We start from the raw sequence: 20,861 nt of genomic DNA, 5'->3' as shown, positions 1-20,861 counted from the left end.
AAGGAGAAAGACTTTTTGTGTAACCTGCCTTTGTGTTAAATTTTTTATTATTGATCAAGTCGAAAATGCTATCTAAAACACATACCACTCATGCAAAAAGAGGTGTCAGACAATTTTTTTTTATCATACTGCTTTAATTACATTAAAGATGTCTGTTTCCGTTTTTTCCGTTAAATACCAATTCCTCAGAGCAATTGGTACTTTGCGGAACGGAACGGAACGGAAAAATAAATTAAAAAGTTTACATCAGATTCAACTGGATCACTGTCTCTAATCATCGTCGGAACGGGCTGTTGAAGGCCCCTTTTTTAAAATATAATTACCGATGGAAGGAGAAAGACTTTTTGTGTAACCTGCCTTTGTGTTAAATTTTTTTATTATTGATCAAGTCGAAAATGCTATCTAAAACACATACCACTCATGCAAATAGAGGTGTCAGACAATTTTTTTTATCATACTGCTTTGATTACATTAAAGATCCTTTCTCAATTTTATGTTTCCGTTTTTTCCGTTAAATACTAATTCCTCAGAGCAATTGGTACTTTGCGGAACGGAACGGAACGGAAAAATAAATTAAAAAGTTTAAATCAGATTCATTTTGATCACTGTCTCTAATCAAGGACGACGTGAGGTCAGTCTAGATATCATAATGCATGACTTGCAAATGCGTTAATTTCATGATAATTTATCAGGACAATCCGACATATTCATCTACAGAATATTTTCCGATGTTATACATTATTACACATTTCACCTGTGAAGATGAGATTAAGTATACATTTGTGTTATTTGTATATGGAAAACCGTAAAACACAGAAATTCTAAAGTTTGTTTTGTTTTAAAGATTTTTCGAAATTTTGATAAATGCCCCCTTTGGATACCTTAAATGAAATTCCGTTCCGTTCCGTTCCGTTCCGTAAAGTACCAATAGCCGTGATGAGAAAAGCTCACCTGGCCTTAAGAGTAAGAAAACATAGCCAAGTGTCTGTACTTGTTTTTCAGTGAACTAAGGGCCTGCATTCCATGAAACTAGCTGAATTTGCTAGGAAATATTTGTTATATACAATCAGCAAATTTTACTTTCAATTGGCTGTTTAACAAAAAAGAAGAAATAATTTTTACATAAATTTAATGAATCGTATGAATATAAACAAGGTTTTGGCAAGTAGAGATATTACAACACTACACATTAATGCTGCAACAAATATAGAATGATCAATATGCTGTAATGTAAAATTGACACCAGAAATTAGGTTTTTTAATCGCTGTCTTTCACCTTAACACTTTGAGCAATTACTGTAAATACTTTTTCCAAATTAACATTTCCTGGCCTTGTAATCAAATAAAAGTGTAAGTCATAGCCTCTTAAATATTCTCTTTTCTTCATACAGAACAAAGTTATATAAATTACAAGGAAATTAAACCAATGTTCATCAAGTAATGAAAAAATAACATGCATTTCAAAACATTAAGGTACAACACAAAAATGTTAAATTTCAGATCTCAAAACAGAACATTTTTTTTAAATGAAATACTTTAATTTGTAACTGAAGGGATAAGTTCACAACTGTAGACAGTTGCTATGGAAAATAAATAGTAAGCAGGTGGTCTTGGGTGGCTGCACGCCCCCAGAAGATGATTATTTATAGTAAAAAATTCTTATTGAAACAAGATGGTTTTTTTAAATTATTTTTAAGCCCATGCCTACAAAGCTACACTTGTAGACAAAACTTAAAGCTATAAAGCTTTTTGCACAGGATTTTTAATGAGGAACCGGGTCAGGTGTCACAATATACATGCATAGAAGGAATGGATTATTCTAAAATCATTAAACAATTTACCCTGACAATACACTCTCTTTAAAATAAAATTTATTTTAGCTTGAAAATTGAGCAGATAAAACATAAATAAACATCTATAAACCGCTGTAGGAGAAGACAAACAATATTTAAAGAAAAGACTAGGGTTAACTGCCAGACATTTTAAATCTGACTACATGCACATAAAGAGGACCTTTTGGATGCGCATTAACATAATGGAAAATAAACATTCTAGTAAAGATAAACTGCTGGAGATGTACAGACAAACTATGTACAGACAGGGGTAAAACAATATGGTTGTTGCATGGGCCCAAAACAAATAAAATAAACATCAACTTTCTAAAAGTGGCTCGAGATGGCCTTACATCTATGGAAAGTAACTTTGAACAAGTAAAAAAGGATTTTCATTATCTGATGGTATGTACATGGTGATTAGCAGATATGCTGTAAAGATGTCATACAAAAGCAATAAGCATTCTGAAATAGCAAATTATACCGGTATACTATATAGCTTATTAAACAAATCAACAATATATATTTGTAGTAAATAAATAAATATATTTCTTTATAAACAACATAAACAAAATCCTCTGTAAAGGAAGACTGAGGTATTTCATACTCATTTATAAGTTAAACCATTAACTACCATGTCATTTCACATAAACTCAGGACCATCGGAATTGTCTTGTTCTAAACAAAAATCAAATTGAAAATTTTGGAAAGGGGTAGGGGTTCTGATGTACCAGTAGGGCATCCAAGCAAAGTTCCCAAATCCTGGTTTATGGTTATAAACTTCATGATAATGCCAATTTTTCACAGGTACAATATGCTAGTTCAGGGGAGTTTTTGGAAAGTTCAATTCAATTTAGACCCACCAGTGATAACGTATTAAGAGAAAACTATTCAAAGACTTAATTTTTAAATATAAAACCTACCCCCACATACAGTAACTGGTTTTTTTTCACTCCCAAGACATACACAGTAACATGGCTCACCCTTGTCTTCTAGTGTGTATAATTCTTGTGTTACTATTAAACAACATTCAGATCATGCATGGAAAGTTAATTTCCATCATTAAGTGCTAGGTAAGAAAATGTAAAATATGTAATGTGACCAAAGGCACTTGTCTCAGAATTTTTCCCCCTATAGGTATATAGGGGGGGGGGGGGAAATCTGAGACAAGTGCATGTGAATGTGACTATGAAATACTTCAGTCTTATATTCACACAAACTATACATAACAATGAAAAAACACAACCCTTCTTTGGTAAATACACAAGAAATTCAATAAACAATTTTACTAATATACATACATTTTTACAAATGACTATTCAAATACATGTAGTGAGAATTTAAACTTATACAAATCTATATCAACATTTTGCAAAAGGTAAATTTTTACACGTCTTTTTTAAAAAGATCAATATAAAATAAATAAGAAGTAATGCTTTTGAAACTTATATGATCTTTGAGAATTAGATTGCTTTTAAAAAAAACATTATGCTGAGCTTTTATATAGTAAAGCACCTTAACAATAAACATCCTCAGCTATAATGTATGTGTACTGGTCCGAAAATTATCTCCCCTGTCAAACAGGCTAAATAGAGATAATTGTCTATTCAATGTTAATTTTCTATACGTAAATCGTTTGAAAGAAACATCATTTATAATTCTTATTATAAGAAATATTAGTCAAATGTAAATGTAACGAGTTCTCACTTTGGTTGTTTATATATATGTGACCCTTTTTAATAAGTTGAGCAAAACAAGGGTAAAAAAGTACATTAATACATCAACCAAGCACCAATTTACAGATATCAAATATAACAATATAATACAATAAAAATAGTATAGCTAAATCTTATTAACAAGTACAGTTGTATATGATATAAACAAACGTTCATGAGAACCTTCAGTCTGAATTTTACTGATCACAATTCTTTTAAAATTTCCTTATTGAAAAATCTGAACTAGTTTAACATGCCGTACTGAACTTTGAAAGTCCCCATAAAATAAGCTAACTTATGGATCGCAAATTTTGAACAGCAAATTGTGATACATATATTATATCACTGTTGGTGTGTATAAGGAGATTTCAAACATTCACACTTGCTCTTCATCTGTGCCAATCTTCAAGGTTGTTTCATGTTGGCCATTTTTTTTTAGATTTTAATGAGTCTCCTCATTTGAGATTACTGACTGTCAGAATCAAAGGTTGAATTCAGTCACATGCTCATGGATTCTGACACATCATACATTCAAATGTCAAATTAAACATGTAGATTTCTAGACAGAATGTTGATGGTTAGGTTGTTCTTGTCACAACAAAGAACATTCAATAAAGTATTCTGTAAATATCTGTACCAGGTTAGTCTAAAGGCATATCAATCATCTTACAAAACTCACTTCACAAAGTTTATACAAGTATTAGTAGTCAATCAAATCTTTGGTGCAGATCTGTCCTTTGTTTCAGTCTTCCGAAGTTGTATTCCAGCAAACTTAGGATTTTTCTTGAATCTAGTGAAAAAAGAATTAATAATAAAATATATGACAATAATTATTAAAACTAAGTATTCTAATTCTATATCTATAAAGTTTAATTTTATTATGTTGTTCATAGCTCTAAGATTTTAAACTTGTAATATAAAGTGTACAGTGTATTTTAAAAGTATTTATGAAATAAAGAAAAAGGTATTGTCAGAGACTGTAAAATATTGTTAAATGGAGGCTACAAAATATATCCTGTATTGTTCATATGCAATATTGTAAAAAAAATTGACTTATGGAATTAATAATAATCATTGTTATTAATTGTTTGTAATTATACTGCTCTCTTAGGGCATCCTTGATTGACAATAAAAAGATTGTATTGTATTGTATTGTATTTAGAAAATAATTATCAGGGGTTTACCATACAAAGTCGGTTGTTTGCATTTTCCCATTAATACTGCCTTATAACAATATAACTTAAAAAAAAAAAATTGATTTTGTTATTTGCATTTGATTTTAACCGAAAAAGAAATTTCCTTTACCAAGCAAAAGGTCAAAAGCAGGTCAATCTTACTGCAACTTACAAAGTATTGTAAACTACTCACACACATATACACAAAAATTCAATAAATTGTTGTAAAAAAGTCAGAAAATAACATAGACAACTCCATTTTTCAAGGAATGCTTTGTGATCAAGGGTTGTTTTTGAAGAAAAAAAACTCAATCAAAACTAATGACAGTGTTAGAAGTAATAATTTATTACATAATTGCCAAATTTAAAAGAATATCCCCTTCAAGGTTTACTGGAAACTGGTTAAAAATGACCTTTTCCTAATATTTTCCTTAGTCCCATGGCTGTACTAGGGGTAATGTACCTTACATTTAACCCTATTACAACTATAGGGCTGAGATGATAACAACAACATAACTTACATATAAAGATCTACTTGCTTTTTCATTATTATGTATTTAAGGATACAAAAAAACTACACTATGTGTAAAGCAATAAAGAAAATTTATATATTTTTTTAATCACATTTTTCATGAAATCTTCTGAACCCTTTCCTAGCATTTCTAAAATTAAATTTGATTATTGCATTTGAAGTCTTAGCTCAAAACATAAATATCTAAATCTAAAATGAAACCATCACCAAACTGCATGATATACCAATGTATAATTACATGCATGTAAACATTCTCTAATATTAGTACAGACTTGTTTTTGGACATTACAGCCAGGAAAATCTTAGACCAGAATTTTTATGAGAGGTTTTCAAAAGGTTAGAAAAATTATATTTGGCTAATCCTTAAAGCTAATGCTTCAGAGTTTGGAGTAGATGAATGGAGTTTAAAAAATTTGAAGAATTATAATAAACTTGTACATCAAAGCAACTGTTTCCTCAGTATTGAACTTGAAACAATGAAGTGCAGAACACAGTAATTTGATTTTAGGTAATATAAACTGTTATTACTTGATTCCCTCTTTTTTAGCCTGGGAACCATTGGAGTCATGTTAAATTTAAGATCTGTAAGGCGTAAGGAAAAATATCTTATCAAAATAAGATAAAAATAAAATCTCTATGTACCAAATTAAAGTTTAATTTCTGGCCCTTGGAATTGTATTACTAGGAGTTAACTAAATTTAATTTGAACAAAATAATCTTGTAAGTTTATCCATAGTTTTAGGGAGGAAAACAAATCTTAAAACAAAATTATTGTTGGCCTTTATAACTGGTATACAAATAAAATTATTTTCACATCATGCTGTTTCATGCATCCCATCTCCTGGGTTATATTATATACTATATAGCGATACATCTATATGAATATGTTTAATAGTATGTAATGTATTGTAGAATAATTCAGTTGTATTTTATTGTGGTTCATAATTTACAGTCTACTTATAAAATATTGATATGTAGAACCTAAATGTATTGCCTGATGACTAATAATTGTGAAAAAACTCCACATTGACATAACTGTAGTCAGAAAGAAATAACTTGAAATGTGTTTTACATACTTTTTTTTAATCTTTGGGTGGGAGTTTAAAAGAAAAACGCAAAAAAAACCCACACAAAACATAACTCAACAATGAGTATTAGATATGAAACATTACAAAAAGCAATTAAGGATCCTATCTAATCTCTATGAATGAAAAATGTGTGACAATTTGTTTCAGACAAAAAAAAAACTACCCGCTCGAAAAGTAGTTATCCCTTCCTCAAAAAGAACCTTTTCAATAAGCTAGCTTTATTAAATGAAATGATTCTTTTTCTTCAAATTTTAGTGTAATCAAGTTGTCTTCAATAGACGTCGGTCATTTTAAGACGTATCAACCGTATCATATACGTTGGCGTATACGCATCTGCAGATTTACCTATACACATTATGTGATCCAGAGCTTTAATTGTATATCCTTTCAATAATGCAGATGGACAACTGATTAATTTCTTATGCTAGTATTAAATTATGTAGATGACTTAATTGTTGGAACAGAGGGGCGAACGATACCGGAGAGACGGAGGGAAAACATATAATATTCTTAAGCTCTGGATCACATAATATTTTTTGGTATATCTGCAGATGCGTATACGTCAACTTATATCATAGGGTTGATATGTTTTTAAAGACCGACCTCTATTGTAAAATATATCAGAATATAAAGAAATAATCTAACACTGGTCATTTTTCACATATTTTTTTCATCTGTGCAAATTGTAATACTTTGCACTATCTTCTTCTGTGTGGTTGTAGTCTGCTACTGGAGTACTTGGTGGCGCCATCTTTGGTCCTGGTCCGGGAGGAGGTGGTGGTGGAGCTGGGGGAGGCTGGCTCATCTGTTGTCGATTGCTGTAAGCTGCTCCATTCTGAGAAATGACAGAAGATTTAGACTGTGCCCCAGGTAAAGGAGGGGGAGGGGGAGCAGTTGGTATAGGAGGTGCTGGGGGGATAGCAGTGCCGTGAGATGGTGCTGGGGGGACAGCAGTGCCGTGAGATGGTGCATGGAAGCTTGGTTTCCTACTTAGGGCAGGAGAAGGGAGGCGACTGGCAGAGAACAGAGTGGCAAGAGATGTAGCTGGGTTAGAAGATGTAGTGATTGGAGGGGGAGGTGGAGGAAGTGGGGGTGAGGGTGCAGAGTGTCCCATGTTATGGCCTCGTTGCTGTAACTACAAAGAAAGAACAGACTATCCTAAACATGCTATAGATCAATAACCAATGTTAATATTGACATGACATTATTCTCCTAGATTTATTATTAAAAACAAATTTAAAAAATAATGAATTGCAGATTAAAATATTTGTAAAGGATTTGATAATTTTGGTTGTATTAACTTTATTTTGTTTTTTACTTTCTTGAAATAAGTTTATAAATGTAACAAATTCATACAATGCATAAAAAGCATTTTGAATTTTTGAATATAAATTCTTTTCTTAAATACATTAATATACAACAAATAAGCATTACAATACCAAAAGGGAACTCAATTATTTGTCCAGGTAAAGAACGACAAAGTCATACCTTTATTGCAGACTGAAATACCATGATTAAAAAAACTTTTAATTTTTACAACAAAACACAATTTTAATAATATATTTGTTAATTTCCCGATTTAAACCAAATCATGCTGTTTGAACATATCTAAATATATTTAAAGCAAATATATGACATTAGACAGGAATGTATACACCAGATATTTGGACATGCTTGATACAATAGCCATATTACAAACATATACTGAGCATGCCCAGGACTACCTGAGAAAGAGGCGGTTGTTGAGAATAATGGGTATGATACTGTCTGGCATCGGCTGGATGCCGCGGTAGGGAGTAATAACCCTGGTGTACAGGAGGGTAATCAACCCAGTCACTATAAGGCTGAAAATTACAAATGCAGTTGAAAGGTAATAAACTGAAGACTTTCTCATCACAGAATTCTAGGATGTAAGTTTTATACATGGAAAGGTTTTTTTTTCTTTAAAAAGGAAAACATAGTCTACTATAAACAAATTAACCAAGAAATCTAAATACAGTTGACTCTCTGTCAAATTCATATTCATACATCATCAGAAACGGAATTAAATAATAATTAGTGTTCAGAATAAATTTATTTTGTTTGTTATTGAGGGTCAAATAAAAATTTATCAGTTAATTTAAAACATTTAGATACAATTTCTGTTGTGAGAAAGTCTTTTCTAGCTAAAGGAATAGAAAAAGCAAATAAAGTAGACAAATTCTAATGAAATGCATTGTGTAAGTAGTATAAAGTATATGTAGCATTTACAGATAATAAAAATAAGAGCTTAAATAGCTATTTAATATTTTAAAAGATATTTTTAAAGTATTATAATCATCAATCTTTATAAACAAACTTTATTTTAACCATAAATGTAATAAATAAATTTCAACTTTATCTTTGACCTTTACAGCTTGATTTAAGTTTTAAGTACTGTTCAATGTTATTTCTCATGTCAGTAAGATACCAGGGTCATTAACTAAATTCAATAATGCAAAACAATATTCAAAACAACAAATGTAACCCGATATATTTGTAAAAATTTACAAAAATGGACCAAAATTCCCATGCAAATAAAACCCAGTTAATACATACCTGATTTGTGGCGTTTACAAGTCTGAGATTTGAGCCCTCGTACATAGATTTAGGTCGTGAGGTTCTCCCTGGAACATCATCCATGAGGAAATCACCATGGTCTGACAAAGACCTGTTATCTAACAGATCACCCATACTCTTCACTCTCCCATTTAACCTAATTTAATATAAATATAGATAAATAACAAGTATAAAATGGAATATTTTTTTAAATGTTCTTTAAATGTTCAGATTAGTTATAAAGAAATTCAGTTTAAATCACTTTAAATACAAAGAAAACTTATTTTAGTTCATTTGTTACAAGCCTATGTAATATTTAATAATAAGTCTCTTCTTTAATGAACTGATGAACTGATAAATTGGACAAAGACAGACAAAACTGATTAATCCAAACACAGCAATAACAGAAAATGCATGTTTCTAAGGTAAAATAAGTTATCGTAATACTGTGGGTTGTATACTGTCACTAAAGAAAATCAACAGTCAAAGACAACTCTTTAAACGTTCCATGAATTCATTATCTTCTGATTTTTTATAATAAAGATAAATTAACTTACTGAGGAGGTGGTTCTCTTGGAGGAGAAACCGTAGGTTCTGTGAAGGACATTGGAAACCAACCATATCTGTAAACAAATAATCAACAATGTATAAACATTCTTATTCATCTAAGAAAACAGATACACTACAAAAGAACATTAACAATAGTGAAAAAAATATTCATTAATTCTAGCTTTTAATAATTTTGAAATTTCTACAACAAATATACAGTGGTTGCAATCACATTGCCAACAATTTGAATTGTTTCCCTGGTACATAATGTGAAAACAATCTGAGTTATATCCCATTGTAGTTATTATACAGAACACATTTTTTCACCATGTTACCAAAAAATTTAATTATCCTGTAAATTTTAAGCTTCAGCATATATTGCCATCAAATTGAAACATGTAGCAAACAATTGTAATCATTTTCCTTGTACCTACTGTCCCTTTACGTATTTATAGTATACAGCAAACCTTAACATTTTCCCACTTGTTCACAATGATTTTAAATTATAAGAATTATCTCCCTTGTACTAACTGTCCACTACAAGTATTTACATCACATTCAATGCAAAGCATTAGAATTTTAAATCTTATGCTTATTGCCAACATTGAGTATAACCCAACATAATTATCTCCCTTGTACTTACTGTCCACTACGAGTATTAACACCATATTGCCAACCCTCTGCTGGTTCACCTATCACATTAATTAGATCACCTTCTGTAAAACTTAATTTCTTATCTCCCTCTCCAACATGACTGTAAATTGCACGAACCTGCATGGTACCAGGTGGAGCTGCTGGTGGCACACTTATGCCACGGGAATGTGGCATTGTTTTGGCTGGAATTAGATAATTAAACCACTTATTTATGAGAATGTGGCAATGTTTTAGATGGAATTAAGATTATTGAAACACTTATGACACTTCTTCCATGAGAAAGTGGCATTGTTTCAATTGGAATTGGATAATTGAAACACTTCTTCCATGTAATGAGAATGTGGCATTGTTTTGTCTGGAATTAGAAAATTAAAACCACCTATCCTACGATTTATAGACTACTAAGATTTGTTTTGTCTTGTTTTCACTGATGGATATATCATGCATTCTTAGTAATGCTTCATCTTCTGGCAAAGAAGAAGTTTATTAATGCTGATTTTTTTTTATTTTCAGAGGAACATGTCCAACTCTACTTTAAACACTTTTAGGTATTAAGCGTTTATAAAATATTTACCTCCAAAGTTTCCAGCATAAAATGATTCTGGACTAGCATATTCTGACACAGGTCTCCGCTGCATATCATGAGCACTATTGGACCGTCTGTATGGACTACCAAGAGATCTGGTCTCGTCAGGTAAATGTCCATTACCCCAATATACACTGCCATTGCCTACTTCTTCCTATATTCAAAATAAAACAAAAATAAGATGTGGTGTGATTAATTATAATTATCCACCTGAAACCAAAAGTACTTAGATGAAAACTACACTACCCCATTCAAATATAAGCAAAACAATCCTGACTTTGTGAAGGACTTTTTCAGTCTATATTAAAATAAGAAGATGTGGTATGATTGCCAATGAGACCACTCTCTACCAGAGTCTAAATGATATAGAACAACTAGAACAACTATAGGTCACTGTGTGGTCTTCAACAATGAGCAAAAAAATCTTTCTCCAAGAACTTAAGATTATAGTTGTAACAAAACATACTTTTGTTTGGTAAAGAAATCTTTCTGCCTCTGGAGGTAATATCTGAGGCCGTGATGACAACTGTTTCCATTGAGGCAAACCCGCCAGTAAGGTGTCTGCAGACTTAAAAGTAAAGAATATAATAATAAGTGTTTCCATTGAGGCAATTCAAAGATTCAGATTTCTGCAGACAGCAAAGTCAATGTTATTATTTAATAAAAGATTACTAATAAAAAAATCCAAAATAAGAAAATTACAAAAATTTCATTCAATTTTAAAAACTAAAAAGGAATAGTTATCTCCCTTTTCATACAGAAATTTCTTGAATTAAATGCACATCTGAAACATTGTTGACCTGTCATGCATATATAATGAGTTCCAGAGGAAGAGATCTAATTTTGAAAACCTAACCTGAAACGTGGAAATAAAGTCAAGGCCTTACAATATCTATAATGTCAGATGGACTTGTATCAACATGCTCAACTATACCTGTTTATGATGATTTGCATATAAATAAGCTACTGCACTGAGTCTATCTAATAAGAAACAGTGACATTTTCTGTCCTCTAATAAAGCCTACAAAACAAATAAAAAACACTTATTATTAGGATATTAAATTATTCATTTAAATAAACTTCTTTTATTATGTAATGCATGCTTTGATGCTTTGCTACAAATTGGTTTTTAATTGCCTATTTCATTATGCTAACAACTTGTTGGGGTTTTTTTTTTAAATGTTTTAAACCAAAGTATTTAAGACCTATTTGTTCTTCAATGAAAATTTGATTGGTATTTTTTTAAATCATGAGAAAAAATTTAATTTTAATATGAATCATGATTTTTTATTTGATTATTGATGCATTTTATTGAATATATTTATTCAAACACCACTCAAGTGTACGGTTATATTACTCAAATTAAATTCATGTAAATAATAGTTTTTATAAAAAAAATTGTTCTCCTTAATCTCTTTTTTAAATTTCACAAAGTAATTAGTGTTAGACTATGATGCAGTGAAAAAGTGTAAAGAAAGTAGAAATAAATATTAGATTTCTTCATTAAATACCTAAATTACTTTAAAGTGATGAGCAGGAGAGATGATATTTGAATGATATAAAAGGGGGACTATCTGATTTTCTTTCAATGTAGATTTGTGGTATGCCTCTTATGTGTTGAAATAATACATCCAAACTTACTAATGTCAACATAGAAATTATTACATATACTTATGAGTTATCAGCAGAAAATGCCAATTTTTATGTTAACATAATAATCTACTTGCACATGCATGCACATGTCATTGGCGGATCCAGGGGGAGAGGGGGTTCCGGGTGGTTCAAACCCCCCCTTTTTTTGGATGATCAATGCATTTGAATGGGAGCATATAGTTGGAACCCTCCCTTTACTCTGGGTTGGGAACCCCCCCCCCCTTTTTTAAAATAGCTGGATCCGCCCCTGCATGTGTCCTTTTAGTTTTGTCAAAATACCTAACCATCATTAGGTATACTAAGCTATCATTGGTTTATTTAGGAATTTTGAAAGGCAAGAGCTTAATTGTCTAAAAAGAAATAAATACTGCGTTGCTTAGCGAGGTTAAAAAAACTGTTTGGACAATTTTATGCTTAAACATAACACATTTTCCAATCAAAGGGGTTGGGCACACCTTTTTATTCTCTCTCCTAAATTTCCAACTGGCTTTGGATACATTCAAAATTCAATTAACCAGTTGCAATGTAATTGGTTACTACTTGTATGTTTCATGATATAATAATAATTTTATCTGACGAAAATTTACATTCCACTGCAGCTAAGCTTTGTTCATGAGCGATATTCATAATTCTTTAATAAATTTATCTATATAAAGTACAGTAGTTTTAAAATGATCTTCCTGTAAATATCTGATTTGATTGGACCTTTGTGACATTCAGGATGAATCTAATTATCTATATATCAGTAGTCAAACATCCTATTTGGTCAATATTTATATTTGTATAAGTTATCTTTAATTGATATGTTATCGATAAAAACATAACAAACAGCTTTCACACCAAATATGGTCATAACTACTATGTACTGATGTATTGGTAACATGTTATAGTCAAAACAGTACAATAAACAGATAAGAGATATCAAGATAGTGGGAGTGGGGATCTAGGCATTAAAAATATTACCTTATTTCATTTCTGAACTTTAAACCTAAAACTAATTACAAATAGAAAATTTGACAAATTTCATTCTAATACATTTATTTGTTGATTTGTTAATTTTAGAACTTTATTAACTTCCAATGACAACAAAATTCTACTCTCAATTGTTCCACATACAAAGTGATAGAATCAAGGATGTTTTTTAAAAGTCCTTGAAGGAATATAGCTGTCAATATAACATAAAATTACCAGTTTTAAACCCTGTACTCTGTATTCATATAATTTTTCATGACATCTTTCTAATGCGTTTATGTACTGAAAAAAATAAGAAAAAAGCATAAAAACATTCATATAATACGTTTTTAATTATGGTTGTGGTTGGAAATTGTTTTTTTTTTATTTTCTACATAAATTAGGAATTTAGTTTTCTCTTATGAATTGTTTTATATTTGTAATTTATGGGCCTTTTATAGATTTCTATGTAGTATGGGTTTGCTCATTGTTGAAGGCTGTATGGTGACCTATATTGGTTGTCTTCTCTGTCATTTGGTCTCTGGTGGACTGTTGTCTCATTGGCAATCATACCACATCATATTTTAACAATTCCACGTACCATCCCTGTTGATACCTGAACCATCTGATGCTTTACCAAATAAATATCAGATTCAGATTGATAATTTTTCAAGATTCTTTGTTTTGTCTTTCTATTTTTGAAATCCTTTGTTTTCATGAGATTTGATAGTAAATCTAAATCATCTGATAAAAGAAATGTCACTGATCAAGGTTAAATCTGGATAACATGAACTTTGATTCACCTCATCTTTTTTATCAAATCTTTATGAATTTCAGTTCCTCTTTCTTTAATCCAGAACTTCAAATTGATGGTTTCAACATATTCAAATCCACCTGTTACCTTGGGGTGTAGGTGCTGACCTTGTCACCAAACATCTGTAGAGATCTGATGATGAGTCAATTTTCAAATGTGACCTTGTGATCTCAGAGAGTTACCTTATTGCAGTCACAATTTTGTCTAATTTGTCCCTAGATGAAATGATGTTATTTTTGTCTGTCATATATTGCTTGGTTGCTATTTCATTGGTGTTAACCCTTTGTTTTCATTTATACCTGAACTATAACTGCTATTCTTTTATCTTTTTATATAAAGTTTTCCCTAATCTTGAACTTAATACTATGCTTACATGAGCTTCTTTTTGGTCGTCATATACCACTTTATTCTTTGTTTTCTTCCTGAACTTTTTCAGATTATCGCTGGCCTTGACATATGGACTGATGACTGCTTTGTGACCTTGAGTATATCTTCTGTGTTGTGCCTGTAGATATATCATCAAATAAGGGAGATAAGAACAAAAACTCTAAGTACTTCTACACTCTTGTATGTTCACAGATTTTAGGATTGGTATACGCTACATTCTATCTTTTAACATTTTAATTTTTAATTAAAATTTGAAGTGTATCTTTAGTATAATTGTTTAAGATATTCAGACTGAATCATAGCTACCATTTCAAACTCCAGTCAATACAAGTATTATATAATGTTTGCTTTTATAATTATTGTAAAGTGCATAGCTTCCTCTTTTTAAGTATTAAAGACACATTCAGTTAGCTTTGCAAATTTATGTATTGTTTATGCACAATACGTGACAAAGTATACAGAAAGTCATTTGGTTACCATTACTCAATATTTTTGTTAAATAAATTCTTTATGATAAATGTCAATTCAGTAGATAAATCTTATACAGAAAACTGATTAGAATTACAGTTTTACCACTTAATTATCTATAAATATGTCCCTATAACCAGGAAAAAAGTCTTTTTCAAAACAGAATATAAGTCCATCCATCAAAATATTTTCTAAAATTTGTTTGTTTTTCCTATGTTCCCATTGATTTTAGAAGAAAATATAACACCATGAAAGCCACCATGATATGGAACCTTTTTACCCGCACTTAAAAAGATCCTGGTTGCCCTTCATGAATTGAAAAGTCAATGGCTCTTCATATCAAATTAGAGTTTAATTGGTTACTTCTATACATTGTATTTTACAGCCAAAGGCTCTTCTAATTGAGTTAGAGAGTTTAATTGGTAACTCCTATACATTGTGTTTTACCATAAAAAAACAATAAATGTCTTCAATGGTATAATCCATCATGACTGAACCTAGCAACCCAGTATTGGATTGATTAGTCTGTAAGTTTACTATGTTATTTAGGATAACATTTAGCTTGACCTTGACAAGGACAACATACCTAGGACTCTGTGGGCCTACCAAATCTTCATATAACTAAAAGCTTTAAATAAATACAAAACTGTCAATGTAACTTCCTTATTATTACTCAGACATCAATTTGGGTACATTTATCTACTAGTAATATTATTTTATAATAGCTCTATAGGCTATTTTGGGGTGGCCATCTGTTATTGGCGGAGGAAGCTGGACTGCAAGGTGAGAACCATGACCTTTGGCATGAAATTTAATTCTGCATACTGGAGCAGGACTCCTAAGCGCATAATAAACTGGAGGACTCACATAATGAAAGCTTTGGTTTATTTGCTTCATCAGTTAAGGATTTAATGGCCATTTTATTTTGTATATGAAATGTGATTTTTCATATATGTACTTCAATGAACTATTGTAATTTTGGTTTTTAATATGAATGAAAGTAGTAGTAGAGTATAGGTCAGTGAGAGACAGCAACCCTAAATCACAACATAGAGTAGTAGAGTATAGGTCAATGAGAGACAGCAACCCTAAATCACAACAAAGGAGTAGTAGAGTATAGGTCAATGAGAGACAGCAACCCTAAATCACAACAAAGGAGTAGTAGAGTATAGGTCAATGAGAGACAGCAACCCTAAATCACAACAAAGGAGTAGTAGAGTATAGGTCAATGAGAGACAGCAACCCTAAATCACAACAAAGGAGTTGTAGAGTATAGGTCAATGAGAGACAGCAACCCTAAATCACAACAAAGGAGTTGTAGAGTATAGGTCAATGAGAGACAGCAACCCTAAATCACAACATAGAGTAGTAGAGTATAGGTCAATGAGAGACAGCAACCCTAAATCACAACAAAGGAGTAGTAGAGTATAGGTCAATGAGAGACAGCAACCCTAAATCACAACAAAGGAGTTGTAGAGTATAGGTCAATGAGAGACAGCAACCCTAAATCACAACAAAGGAGTAGTAGAGTATAGGTCAATGAGAGACAGCAACCCTAAATCACAACAAAGGAGTAGTAGAGTATAGGTCAATGAAGGACAGCAACCCTAAATCACAACATAGAGTATAGGTCAATGAGAGACAGCAACCCTAAATCACAACAAAGGAGTAGTAGAGTATAGGTCAATGAGAGACAGCAACCCTAAATCACAACAAAGGAGTAGTAGAGTATAGGTCAATGAGAGACAGCAACCCTAAATCACAACAAAGGAGTAGTAGAGTATAGGTCAATGAGAGACAGCAACCCTAAATCACAACAAAGGAGTAGTAGAGTATAGGTCAATGAGAGACAGCAACCCTAAATCACAACAAAGGAGTAGTAGAGTATAGGTCAATGAGAGACAGCAACCCTAAATCACAACATAGAGTATAGGTCAATGAGAGACAGCAACCCTAAATCACAACATAGAGTATAGGTCAATGAGAGACAGCAACCCTAAATCACAACAAAGGAGTAGTAGAGTATAGGTCAATGAGAGACAGCAACCCTAAATCACAACAAAGGAGTTGTAGAGTATAGGTCAATGAGAGACAGCAACCCTAAATCACAACAAAGGAGTTGTAGAGTATAGGTCAATGAGAGACAGCAACCCTAAATCACAACATAGAGTATAGGTCAATGAGAGACAGCAACCCTAAATCACAACAAAGGAGTAGTAGAGTATAGGTTAATGAGAGACAGCAACCCTAAATCACAACATAGAGTATAGGTCAATGAGAGACAGCAACCCTAAATCACAACAAAGGAGTAGTAGAGTATAGGTCAATGAGAGACAGCAACCCTAAATCACAACATAAAGTATAGGTCAATGAGAGACAGCAACCCTAAATTACAACAAAGGAGTAGTAGAGTATAGGTCAATGAGAGACAGCAACCCTAAATCAAAACAAAGGAGTAGTAGAGTATAGGTTAATGAGAGACAGCAACCCTAAATCACAACATAGAGTATAGGTCAATGAGAGACAGCAAACCTAAATCACAACAAAGGAATAGTAGAGTATAGGTCAATGAGAGACAGCAACCCTAAATCACAACAAAGGAGTAGTAGAGTATAGGTCAATGAGAGACAGCAACCCTAAATCACAACAAAGGAGTAGTAGAGTATAGGTCAATGAGAGACAGCAACCCTAAATCACAACAAAGGAGTAGTAGAGTATAGGTCAATGAGAGACAGCAACCCTAAATCACAACATAGAGTAGTAGAGTATAGGTCAATGAGAGACAGCAACCCTAAATCACAACAAAGGAGTAGTAGAGTATAGGTTAATGAGAGACAGCAACCCTAAATCACAACAAAGGAGTAGTAGAGTATAGGTCAATGAGAGACAGCAACCCTAAATCACAACAAAGGAGTAGTAGAGTATAGGTCAATGAGAGACAGCAACCCTAAATCACAACAAAGGAGTTGTAGAGTATAGGTCAATGAGAGACAGCAACCCTAAATCACAACATAGAGTAGTAGAGTATAGGTCAATGAGAGACAGCAACCCTAAATCACAACATAGAGTAGTAGAGTATAGGTCAATGAGAGACAGCAACCCTAAATCACAACAAAGGAGTAGTAGAGTATAGGTTAATGAGAGACAGCAACCCTAAATCAAAACAAAAATCAATGTTTACTATTCATGGATAATACAACTATTAATTAACTGATATATCTGTGATATGACAAATTAAAATAACAGAATCTTAAATTTTTAGATTCATCTGGAAAATTCTGGTTACCATAGTTATGAAGTCAATATATTCTAATATTTGACATTTTTGCAGTAGTTTAAAAAAAAAATGTTAAGTACAGACATCTTAAAAACCACATGAATAAAATATGACATCTAAATTAATAGTACAGAAATGTGATATTACTACAAAAGATATTTTGGAAATTTTAAATTATGTCATACTTTTTAAAATGACATGGAACTCAATGTTAACAATCTGATCAACCTAAAACAGTTTTGTATTATTTCTAAATGAAGCTGTTAAAATAAAATTGCCTTTTAAAATTCAATTCAATTACTTTAAATTTCAATCACCTATCAAAAAGTGCAGGTTTTATCTGTGTCAAATATGTTTATGAATGTAATTTATAGAATTATAGCCCAACTCTGAGTACATACAAATTTGTAAATGTTCATGACTAGATTTTTTTCGATAACTTTTAAATTGCTCAGAAATTTCTGGTGTTTTAAATAATAACTAACGTATTTGCATCTTTTCATAACTTGATTTTTATATAACTATAGTTTATATTCTGTTTAACTAAAGTTTTCCCTGTAAATGCAATTCTACTCTTTTTCAAAAATATTTCTTGAAAAAAAATATCAGGAAATAAATCAGTTTATTGTACCAAACTTATCGAAAGAAGTGTTTATTTAAATATATTTTTGAAAGATGCATAGTTAGTCTCTTTCAAAAAAATCTTGGTACAAATCAGCTAGAGAAACAAATTCATGCTCAACTTTTCATTAACTTTAAGGTTATAGCACTTTTTTTTATAATTGTTTGGTGACAAAAATATACTAAACTATTTTTAAGTATAACATTTAAAAGAAAAAGATAATTAGGAGAAAATAAACAACGATTTAATGATAATTTCCGTGAGTAAACAAACATTTAATAGGATTTTACCTAAGTAACTAGACAGGCTGACAAAACTCTCTCATTAACAAACAATTGACATTCTCAATGTTCAAGTTTTGTAATGTAAATTGTCAAAATGAGAAAGGTGATTTGTCCACAAACATTGAGGGTAGAAATTAGGTCCTCATCAGCGCAATGAGACAAAACTATGATGAATATGTTTAAGGTTTTATCTTAGAATGTGGAAAGTGATTTGTTCACAAACATTGAGTGTAGAAATTAGGTCCTCATCACCCCAATGAGACAGGACTATGATGAATATGTTTGAGCTTTTATCTTAGAATGTGGAAAGTGATTTGTTCATAAACATTGAAGGTAGAAATTAGGTCCTTGTCACCCCAATGAGACAAGGACTATGATGAATATGTTTGAGCTTTTATCTTAGAATGTGGAAAGTCAACAACACTTAACATGGCTCTTCAAACCTATTGACTATCTATAGATTTATCATCATCAAGATAAAGACACATTTGTTGTGTACAGTATGATAGATAATCAGATGTTATCCGGGTCTTCAATTATCAAAGAGAAGAACCCTATATTTAAAGGTGTAAATTTTGATGTATCATTTAATTAGTGAAACAGACATTAAAACTGTCAGGCATCAATTACAAATAGTTTGATCCAATGTAATTTTCTATTATTCAATTTTCTTTCTTTTAAGTCTGTTCTTTTTAAGAAAGATTTTTCTTATTAGGATCATATAATTTTATAGACAAAACATTCATGACAGAATAAATTGTTGACAGCCTTAGCAGCCCTCTGCACCAGGTCATTCAGGTTAAATTAGTTTCTGTTTATCAAAGGTAGCGTTCATTGTAATGTAGTTGATAAAATTGTAAAAATCAAACTTTTTCTACAAAAAATCAGTATTTACCATATATTACTCAAATGTTGTTACTTGCAATGGGAAAACAAACGCATGAAATTTATTTCAATGGTATGACACACACACTCTTTTTTTGCCAGCCCTTATATTTTAAATCCATCCTGGTCAATGTGGTTGTCAGACTTTATAACTTAAAAGTTTCTCATGAAAAAATATTCTTATCATACTTTCTTGAAGACAACTAGTTAAATTTTCCATCTTATATTCCTTCTTTAATTAGGCCATGAACTATGAACTTATGTACAAGGTGTACTTTAAGTAATTATAAATATCTTAATACTAATATGTCATGTTTATAACATTTTTAGAGTGGGCTAAATCTGGCTTACCCTAATAGTCTATATATCTTTACATAAAGAGGCTTCACTACAATAGCATCTTGAAGAATCACAACAATACAACAATTTGATAATTTACTACCATTTCTTTTCTTATTGATATCAACCTTCTTTTAAACCCACAGAATGTGATACAGATTACTACAGCCATTAATAACTTTATTTCTCTAGTTTTTACATATAATATAAACCATATAAACCAGTATAAAGTATTAGGGGGTATAGGTGATAACAATCACAATAAGTGCTGGTATCTAACCATTTATGAAAGGACAATGATTTTTATTGCTGCACTTCATCTGAACGATTACAGTCTCATGAGATATTAGACCTATCTATCAGTTGTCTCTAGTCATGGGCGGATCCAGCCATTTTTAAAAGGGGGTCCAAACCCAGGATAAGGGGAGGGTTTCATTTATATGTCCCCATTGAAATCATTGATCGTCAACAAA

General features: G+C 31.3%; 1 protein-coding gene across 5 annotated transcripts in view; it reads right to left on the bottom strand.

Moving 5' to 3' along the window:
• Positions 1 to 1,112: 1,112 nt before the first annotated feature.
• The window catches only part of LOC143046273 (BAR/IMD domain-containing adapter protein 2-like), a 42,780-nt gene continuing 23,031 nt past the window's right edge, over positions 1,113 to 20,861 (bottom strand). The window contains exons 6-16 of one of the 5 annotated variants that reach the window (XM_076219356.1): positions 14,500 to 14,631; positions 13,550 to 13,615; positions 11,643 to 11,729; positions 11,175 to 11,276; positions 10,697 to 10,862; positions 10,112 to 10,304; positions 9,477 to 9,542; positions 8,920 to 9,076; positions 8,067 to 8,186; positions 6,988 to 7,477; positions 1,113 to 4,337 (exon numbers count right to left, since the gene is read on the bottom strand). In XM_076219356.1, the coding sequence (XP_076075471.1) occupies positions 7,013 to 7,477; positions 8,067 to 8,186; positions 8,920 to 9,076; positions 9,477 to 9,542; positions 10,112 to 10,304; positions 10,697 to 10,862; positions 11,175 to 11,276; positions 11,643 to 11,729; positions 13,550 to 13,615; positions 14,500 to 14,631 (1,554 nt within the window). In that variant the 3' untranslated portion in view covers positions 1,113 to 4,337; positions 6,988 to 7,012. The remainder of the gene's footprint in view (positions 4,338 to 6,987; positions 7,478 to 8,066; positions 8,187 to 8,919; positions 9,077 to 9,476; positions 9,543 to 10,111; positions 10,305 to 10,696; positions 10,863 to 11,174; positions 11,277 to 11,642; positions 11,730 to 13,549; positions 13,616 to 14,499; positions 14,632 to 20,861) is intronic. The other 4 variants (XM_076219355.1, XM_076219358.1, XM_076219357.1 and 1 more) reach the window with 4 other exon arrangements.

The sequence above is a fragment of the Mytilus galloprovincialis genome, chromosome 9 (assembly GCF_965363235.1).
Source record: "Mytilus galloprovincialis chromosome 9, xbMytGall1.hap1.1, whole genome shotgun sequence".
Taxonomy (NCBI): domain Eukaryota; kingdom Metazoa; phylum Mollusca; class Bivalvia; order Mytilida; family Mytilidae; genus Mytilus; species Mytilus galloprovincialis.
This window is presented reverse-complemented; position numbering and strand designations above follow the sequence as displayed.